Raw genomic sequence first — 9,738 nt, 5'->3', positions numbered from 1 at the left:
GTTTGTTGTTGATGTATAACGCGTTACCTAATGGATATTGTGATATAATTAATTTAGAATTTATTATTGATACCTATTATAGATCAATTTTTTTTTAATACTATAGATAAGTATACCTATATAGGTATGTCTAATATCTAGACTGACAAACCGTCTCCGCTCAGAATCGTTTTTCTTATACAGTGATATTATATCATTGAATTCAAATTTAATACTATCCCTTATACAGTGACCCACTTGTAACCTACTGTACAGCAGAGCGACATCCATTTACCCACCTTTTTTAAGTTATTTTCTGTCCTTGTTGGCTGAGGTAGCCCATAATTTGATATACTCTGACCTCCTACAGCAAGCACTGCATCTTCAATTTGTATCAAACATTTGTTGTGAGCCTCTTTTTGGTCAGCATCACCTTGCAAATATCTAATGAGCATTAGTGGGTTTTCTGTCTGCACGGATGACCACTTTAAATTCTTTACAGTTCTTTTGCACTGCATTAATCGTGGTCTTAAATTGTTTGGCATAACTGTTTTTTTCATGGAGCATGCTTTGCAATTGTGTGATCAACCCTTGTTTGACGTCAGGAAAATTGGCGCACCTTAACCTTAAGCGTACTTCTATCTCATCTTCACCTACAAAATAAATTTGTACAAATTGGGCATTCTAATCAGGTTTAGGCATGAGACTCCCTACCAAATGATACACCTGGCCTTGAACTTTGAAAGTAGGCATAAATCCTTTTGTTACAATTTTTTTAGCCCCGAATGATGTTTTTTGAAAACAACCATTGTATTTTCGTGTAAGGTCCATAAAATGATTATGAGGGGGTGTCTGTCCATAAGCAGGCTGTTGAGAGGTTCCGGCAAATGTTCAAAAGATTGGATCTGCACTTTGCCATTATTGCAGCATATTCCGGGGGTTTCTTCTTTCCATTTAAGAGCATTTCAGTAATTGCACTCGTGGTTCATGGAACCAAGAGCTATAGTTTTATCTGCCTCATAAGCCAGGTCAGGATTGTACGCCATTCCTGAGATGACCATTATTTTCTAAGGAAGTGTCAGTCTTTCAACTTTTCGGCGAGGATTAGTATGTTCATATCGAGACCCAGCAGCTCTGCCTACCTCAGGATTATCTAGCTGGTACCTGGCAACTGCAGATCTGTTCAGTAAAGGATTACGAAGTGCATATGTCTTTGCCGCGTTTTTAAGTTGTTTTTTTCTCATATTGCCAGTGTATCTGACACGGCGTTTTCTAGGCTTCTTCATGGAGAAAGGTGATTGCTGTAATGTGGAATGTCTCTGATTGATCAATATTTCTGACTCATGTGGCAGGTAGACATCAAAATGGCCCTAGAGAGATTTTGCGTAAAACGCATCCTCAAGACAGTGTAACCTTCAATACCAAAACGCTCATAGAGCTGACAATTGCGGTAAACATAAAAAACGTAGTGGAACAATTGTCCAGCGGCACCCAATTCACATAAACCACCATAAGTATATAATTGAGACATGCCAGGTAAATACTCAGTGGAACTCTTATAGTCGTCCCCATTGTTGTCGTGAGACATGATAGAAAACTCCGTCCAATTTTTTGTGACGTGGCTCACAATAAGCTTGCATACTTCTCTGGCCATTTGCTCAGTGCCGTACATAAGATAGGAGAGCGAATTAAATAAACAGGCACCATCTACTGTAGTAGGTACAACCATAGATAAGTATAATGTACAACGATGTAAGTTACCATTTCCCCATTCACATTTAAAAACTCGAATGTCATATTAAAAATTTTATAATTAAGTTATCAATTCAGTTAACGCCAATTTATATAAACTCACGCGGTTTGTAATTCGTGTACCTACCGGCTACCGCACAAAAATAACAAACCAAATTTTATGTGCTAAAAAGCTGAATAACCTGGCAACCAAAAGAAGCCATCAATAAACAAAAAGAAATTTTCAATTTCCACCGCGAATCTTAAGATCCTTGTTTGACCACTTCTTTGAATATGAATAATGAATATCAGAAAATCCTTTCTTATTACCACTATTCCAAATATCAAGTATACGTACGTTTCATATTTTAAAACCAATATTATATATTTAAATGAAATTTTGCTTGATATATGGCAACCCCCTTTTACCCCCTTAGATGTCGAATTTTGAAAAATCCTTTCTCGGTGCGCTCCTATATTGCTTAAGGAACGTCTGTATAAAATGTCAAGTCTCTAGACCCAGTGGTTTGGTCTGGGCGTTGATGAGTGAATAGGGGCGGTCTCCTATATTATGTATATAGATAATATCATCAAATATACTTACTACTTAGTAATATCATAGGCTGACTGACCGTTTTCGCTCAGAATCGTTTTTCTTATACAATGATATATAATATCATTGAATAATTAATTCAAATTTAACACCATCCATTAGTGACCCACTTTTTGAAATTTTACAGTACAATTAATTCCTTCCCACTTCATACAGACCTTAGGACTGTCTCAAAAGAGGTGCGCTTAAACATTTGTTGGTGTTTTTTTCCAAGGTTATATTCTAAGTAAATATTAAAAATTATATAAAAATCATATAGGTATGTATTGTGAATTAAATATGTTTCTAAAATAATAATGCATTTTAGCGTTAAAAATAGAAAAAAAATGTATTGTTAGGTTAGGTTGAAACTAAAATTATATAAAAACATACATTGCCAGAACTGCTTATCGTGTATTTCTGCTACAGCTACGCCAATAATTATAATTATAATTTGGTAAGTGCCTATCGAAAGTATTTGGCCTAAATACCTCTCTCGCCACTTACCAGTGTAGGTATCTATCCAATTTGTTGACAGTTGTGGGAAACACGTCAAAATACGCAACCAACTCGCATGCGCTGTACAATAACTCGTCGAAGATTATTGAAATATGTTTAGGATTGGATTCGTCTTCCTGTTCGGGTCGTCCAACCAACCTTCCCAGATAAATGTGTAGATCGCTAAATGGTGACTGTTGAAATCGGAAAACGATCTTTCAACGCGGTTGCCTAATATTCAGTAAACAGAACCAAACACGCCCGCAGGTTAAAATCCCAACCAGGACAAGATAACAAATAACAATATAACTAATAAATGGCCCTTTGCCTCCCCGCGGGTGCCCTTCAACAGAAAAATGCAACAGTTACAGTTTGATTCGTCACTTCAGTAGGTACATCGATCACAAGTATTATGATCATTGGAAAAAAAAATTTTCAATTTTAATTGTAAACTAATATTTGGGGTCTGCCACTTAACCTCCAAACACAATCATTGACGAATGAATGTTGACGGCAGTGCTAAGATGTTATCTAATCCCTATACAGCCAGTGGTGTGGTGAACATTAATTATCAACCATAATCCACGATGTACAGCATATATTTCAGTACCTCCCTACTCTTGTAACTTAATCCCTTTCACATAGGCGTAAACTGGGGGAGGGGGCAACTGCCCCCCTCAAAAAATTTAACGGGGGCGATGTCCCCTTGGTATTTTGTAAATTAATTTGAAAAATATTATCAAAAAGGCTAAAGGCATTTTAGGTTTGTAAGAATCATTTTTTCAAGAAAACAGAAAAATATAATATTTTTAAAAAATTGATAAATTGATAAACCAAAATGTATTTATTTATTGTCATTTCCTACATGGAAGTATAAACGGATAAAAAATGTGGTCAAGCGGGAACCGCTTTGCTGCACAGTAGTTGTTGAGCATGTCGTTGTAATGGAAAATTTTCTCATGGCTATAAACAGTTAATATAGAGTCAAAATTGTTTGAAGAATTTACTATTTATAGCAAATGCTAATATAAATCTTTGGTGAATATTTTAAGAGTCTACGGTTATTTATTTTGGAAATACAACAAAATCTAAAAAATCGATTGATGGGAATTCGATTTACCGCCGAATATCGAATATCGTAACAATTACAAGTTCAAACACTCATAAAAAATTAATGTTCCGTTTAAGTATACGTTTTTTTTTATAGGTAAAAAACTTATGTGAAATCTTTTATTACTATTTTTAATCTTACCTATGAATAGAAAATCTTTTACGAATTCTTAACTGAAAAATAATTAAAAATATTTGAAAAAATTCTCATAGTTGTAAATAGCTGAAAAAGAGTCAAAATTGTTTTAACATTTTACCATGTAAGGACAATTTTAATTTTAAAATTTGGAAAGAATTTCAAGTACCTAGGATTATTTGTTTTTAAATTACAACGAATATCAAAAATTGATAGATGAAAATTCGTTAATTTACTGATGAAAATTGAAAATTGAATGCTGTACACATTTTAGATTCAAACGCTCATAAAAAATGTATGTTACTTTCCAGTAAACTTTTTTTTGTTTTGTATAAGGTAGGAAGAATTATGAGGAGTCTTCTATCAACATTTATAATGTTAGCTATGAAAGGAAACTTTATGAATTTTTGAAATTTTGATGAATTCTAAAATCTAATATTTGATACACCTTTAATCATTACAAACAATAATTTGTGTTTCTGCTAAAACGAAGAAATAAAAAAAAAAAAAACCTTACGTAAGGCTAAAATAACTATTTTTTTCATATGATTTTTCAATTTTTTGTGTTTTTGAACTGGGGGTGCTAAATTAAAGTTTGGCACCCTCCTAGTTGCGCCTATGATAAGAATCAGTTCTTTATACACAAATGACAAAACAACTTAGTAAATAAATAGTATCAAATATATTTATGACCAAATGTTTGGTATAAAGTATCATAGAATAATATAGTTACACATATTGCAGTAAAAAAGTATAAATTTATAAAAATAATTCAACATTAAAAATTCACATCTAAAAAATTATCTACTCAGGCTGCAAAGTAAGGAGCAGTACTGAGTGGTCCATACATGACACGCCGGATCGGTGCACTTCTCTTTGTGTTATTTGTCAATGTTTCACTAAAAAGTCAAATAAAAAATCAATAATCATTAATAACAAAGATTACAATCGATTAATATTACTGAAATTATTACCTGATATTAGAGCTCAAGGCTTTCGAGTTCAGTTTTCGACCATTGGAAGATGATTTAGGCTTACTATTGTCCTAAAGAAATAATGTACACCAAGATTAGAATTTTTCAACTTAACGCTCTATTTTAAAAAGCTATACCGTTTCACCAGTGGCTGGAGTCGATGTCGAAAATTTTTCCACGCTTTTGGCATTAGTGTTTTTTGTTGCATCAGTTGTTTCTGATAACACACCACAATTACTAGACGACTTTGCTATAATCTCACAATTGTTCAACTTGCTGTTTAACCAATGAATCACTAGCAAAAAAAATATAGCAATGGATTTTGTTTTTCCTAAAAAATAAAAATCATAATAATTTATAGCAATAAAAACAGAATTACCCTTATCGTTGCTGGCCAAACGCTCTTCTTTTTCTTTTAAGTTTTGTTCAACCACTGTGAGCCGACTTTTAGTTTCCAGTAGTTGAATATTTAGATTTTCAATACTGGAAATTTTTTCTTCAAGGGATTTAGACAACTTTGTGTTTTCACTCTGATATGTATGAATGTCTTCTTTTTGTTTCAATGCAATGTCTTTGCTTAATATAAGCTAAAATCATAATGTGGTTTTTATAAAATATCAAAATTTTTACCCATATGCATAGATGAGAAATTTAAAAACCTTCTGTGTCTGCTCCTGATTGGAATCATGTAGTTTTTTTATTATTTTATTTGCTTGTTTCAATTCATCACACATTGATTTCATGTTGCCTTCATTGTGTTTCTTTAATTCTTCATTTTCTTTTAAAACAATTGATAACTGTTCCTAAAAATTATAACGTTCATTAATGTATAATATTATAGGTTTATAGGTACACATTTTTATATAGAATAAAGTGTCAAGTAAAAAAAAAATATATATTTTATTTTCTCTAGGTGAAAGATTAAAACATCATATTATACTCAGTCCCGTGAGAGGACGCACCGTGGGTCGACCAAAATTTGTTCTTCTGCGCATCTCCACGAGACACCCTGCCATAGAGGAAGCAATTTCAATAGCAAAGTGATGCAGAGAATCGGTTCACTTCTGGACTAAGTATATACCCCGGCCCACAAGAGAAGAAACTCGTTTCGCGCCATGCACCTGACTGTGTTGAACAGGTTCACTATTTCCCACACTCAAACATAGTTTGTAGTTTTATCTGGCCAGAGTGTTTGAGTGGGGGGAAATAATATGCCGGGTCGTTTAAAGCTGTCAGTTACAACAACGTAAAATGAGTTCCTTCTCTCGAGGGCCAGAGTTTATTGTCATAATAGCTGATAGTTTAATATTTGTTTTTAATGTATTTGATTACAACTATTTTAAACTGTACGAGTAGTCAATACAATGAAAAACAAGAACAAAAGAAAGACAAATCAAAAAAACATATAAGTTATGTCACAAAACTGGTAAAATAATAATAATGTAATAATAATGAACTCTACATATTGGTAATATGTTTTGGATATTCATGTAAGAAACGTAAGGTTATTGAAATTGAATAATATTTGGTGATTATATAATATTATCAACATTATAACATGTCAATGTCAATATTGTCAGTTAAATATTCGTTTTAAATTTAAACACTTTTAGATATATAAAATAATTTATATTTGTATGTATTATACAAAACAAAATTAATTTGTTACATACTTGAAGCTTATTAGATATCTCATAATAATTATTTTGTTTCTGAAGTAACTTAGTGTTTTGTTTAATTTCCTGAAACATCATTCAAAATTAGTTTGAATTAACAATGTTATTCAGACAAAATACTAACATTTTCTAAAGACAAGATATGATTTTGCATTCTTTCAATTATTTTTTTCTTAATATCTCTGTCTGATATTAAGTTATCATTGGTATTTATTAGGGATGTAGTTTCTTCAATTAAAGTTTTATTTTTGGATTCCAATGTTTTCATGCGAATTGACATTTCACTGAAATAAATGATATGATTTAATATTATTCATTATTATTTTTAAATACAAATTTACCTAATTTGTTCAGATCTGTTTTCTGATTGAGTTAATAGACTTTGAATTTCTTTATTTTGTGATTTAATAGTCGCCTGTAGAGAAGTACTTAGTCTTTCCTGTTGTGCAATCATTTCTTCGTGCATTTCACGCAGTTGTTTCATCCGTTCCGCATCCAACTAAGTCAAAAACACAATTAACTAAATAGTAAAACAAAATATTAAAAAAAAACTTAATCCACAGATACAATATTGAGTAGTGATACGCAACAATATATTTTCAATTTTATTGGTATTGGTTAATTTATATCAATATCATATTGCCATATCAAAATACAAACGATATAATTTATAAAACTATTAAAAGTTAGGTACGGAAAACGACACTAATTGTATAAATGTAACTGTAATAGCTATACACGTTTATTGTAGGGGACTTATTGTATTGCTTATCGTTAGTGTTTAATTGTTCTTTGACATTGATTCACTGTCAAAACGTATAAATAGAAAATATGTATTTCAAATTGCAATGAATTGATATCAATATCAAAATACTTTCGATAGTTTAATCTTATTGATATAGGTAAAATTGGTCTGATATCGATATTGAAATACAATATTGTTGTGTATCACTAATGTTTAGCAAGTAATAAATTACTTTTTCATATTTTTCTTTCCATTGGTCTATAACTTGTTCTTGTTTGGCAGTTAAGTTAATTTTTTCATGGTTCATTGATGATTGAAATTTTTCTAACTCATTATTTTTGTTTGCCACTTCAGTATGGAGTTTTAAGAGTTCTCGTTTTAAGTTTTCAGTTTCTTTATCTTTTAATTCAATTACATTCTGAAATAAAAATAAAAATAAAAATGAATTATTTCCTTATTATTAATAACAAAAAGTTTATTTACTTTGATTGACGTCATTTTTTTGCATATGTTTTTTGCTACATCAGAATCAGATGCTTTAGACATTTCAATCGCCAAATGACAGAGGTTCTTAAATTCATTTAGTTCAATTATTTTCAATACATACTTAGGGCCTTTATATATTTTACTGCCCATATATTCGTCTTGAATTAACAGTTTAAATCTAAATAAATAAATAAATGGTTAGTTTATTTTTACAACTATACAAATATGTACCTTAGAGGACAATCATCTAGGATAGTATAAGATATTTGAATAATATTGTATACGAGGATTAAAAATGTAAAAACTGCTTACTTAGGTCCATCATCACCAGTTACATCTGAATTATTTAAAAGTTGTATTATTTGATTTGGAAAACCATCAAAGCTGACAACCAAGTCTTGAGACTCTTTGATAGTTCTAAAGCTCTCTTCAGTAACGTTTGATGTGAGGTAGAAAAGTGGGTCATTTTCATCAGAAGCAGATATAAATATAGTCTGAAAGTATTTAACATATTAATATTTTGTTATACCGGCGGTCTGAAAACTAAACAATTTTAGGTAAATGTTAGGTATTAATTATATTTGATTTAATTAAAATTAAAACCATATTTTATGTAATCAATTAAATTATTCTTAAGAATATGGATCAAAATTTCTGAAAAAAAGGTGTTCTGAAAAAGCTCTGAAACACTGTGATTTACGGGAAAAATTAAAAAATTTGATAAGATAAATTTTAGCCTAAAGAATTGAAATAATGTCAAGTGGAAACAATCCAGTAAATAGACAGTTGATAATCATGATACATTACCTAATAATATACTATCACTTAAAGTCTGTAGTGGATGAATCTGACAAAATAATGTGAAATATCAATGACAAGTTTTTTGTATCTATTTTTTTACTGGGTTTTTTTATTTACATACCTACTTTGATTATTTTAGCTTTTAAGCATAAATACAATTTTTTTGTTTTCCAAAAATTCTGTATTTTTTTTAATTTTCCGAAAACTAGTTTTTTTTCAGAAATGTATTATTTTAATATTCTCCATTTTTTTCATATTTTCTAAAGCTCTGGAAAAAAACCGTTATTTTTTTCTCTGACATTTTCCTGAATTTTCTCGGTATTTTGATCCCTACTTAAGAATATAAAAACAAAATAAAATCTCAATTCTCAAAGTAAGAAAGAAAGCTTAACCTTTCCCTACATAAATGTTAAAAAAAACATATTTAATTAGTTTTAATAGAAAAATAAGCATAATATTTTAACTGTCAATTAGGTATTTATATTTATTATATTAGATACTATGTAGATTGCTGGTGATATTATTCATTACTGTTATTACATACATCTACTGGTGTTATGTACAAGCATTTAAAAACTAGATAAATATGCAAGTATTACAATAAACAAAAACTGTTTTGTGACGAGTTCACTGGGTGCCTTACATCCTTACTTTTTCATTGTCTCGAAAAATTTGTTCCACCGTAACGACAATGTCTAGAGCAACCTTTTCGTTGTGCCATGTATCTTTCACATATACGTTTTTCAACTTGGAATACATCTGTCCTTTCATCTCAATGTTCCGTCGACATTACCGTTTAAAAAGAACGATATGATTTAAACGGTAACAGTTCAAAACTCACATAACAAAGTCCGCGGTGATTAAAGACACCTTAATAGTTAATAATTAATATGTAGTTTATAGTTATGAGGTTCGTTCGTTCTTGTTGACACCGTTCGTTCAACATAATAAATAACAATAATAATATAACATATTATTTTGAATTTATTATCAATATTTATCATCATTCG

At 30.5% G+C, this 9,738-nt stretch overlaps 1 protein-coding gene across 2 annotated transcripts; it reads right to left on the bottom strand.

Moving 5' to 3' along the window:
* Positions 1 to 4,709: 4,709 nt before the first annotated feature.
* Positions 4,710 to 9,694, bottom strand: LOC100166319 (spindle assembly abnormal protein 6 homolog). Of its 2 annotated transcripts, none has more exons than XM_008185112.3 (12): positions 9,380 to 9,694; positions 8,240 to 8,421; positions 7,925 to 8,105; positions 7,674 to 7,859; positions 7,038 to 7,195; positions 6,821 to 6,980; positions 6,694 to 6,762; positions 5,680 to 5,823; positions 5,400 to 5,607; positions 5,158 to 5,315; positions 5,021 to 5,091; positions 4,710 to 4,945 (listed from the first exon to the last, which is right to left on the bottom strand). In XM_008185112.3, exons 1-12 carry the CDS (start codon positions 9,497 to 9,499, stop codon positions 4,855 to 4,857), a joined length of 1,728 nt encoding a protein of 575 aa, XP_008183334.1. In that variant the 5' UTR covers positions 9,500 to 9,694; the 3' UTR covers positions 4,710 to 4,854. The 2 variants fall into 2 exon arrangements, with proteins under 2 accessions (XP_008183334.1, XP_008183335.1); XM_008185113.3 differs by having other exon boundaries at positions 9,372 to 9,692.
* Positions 9,695 to 9,738: the final 44 nt, after the last annotated feature.

Source organism: Acyrthosiphon pisum, chromosome A2, assembly GCF_005508785.2.
Source record: "Acyrthosiphon pisum isolate AL4f chromosome A2, pea_aphid_22Mar2018_4r6ur, whole genome shotgun sequence".
NCBI lineage: Eukaryota > Metazoa > Arthropoda > Insecta > Hemiptera > Aphididae > Acyrthosiphon > Acyrthosiphon pisum.
The sequence above is the reverse complement of the archived record's forward strand: the minus strand, read 5'-3'. Positions and strand labels throughout refer to the sequence as shown.

Bases quoted from the DNA above. Each gene is read 5' to 3' on its own strand.
- LOC100166319 (XM_008185112.3), bottom strand. From the start codon at position 9,499: ATGAAAGGACAGATGTATTCCAAGTTGAAAAACGTATATGTGAAAGAT. The intron at 8,422-9,379 runs GTAAGGATGTAA...AAATACTTTCAG, and splicing joins TTTTTCGAGACAATGAAAAA to ACTATATTTATATCTGCTTC. The intron at 5,824-6,693 runs GTATGTAACAAA...TATAATTTTTAG, and splicing joins AGATATCTAATAAGCTTCAA to GAACAGTTATCAATTGTTTT.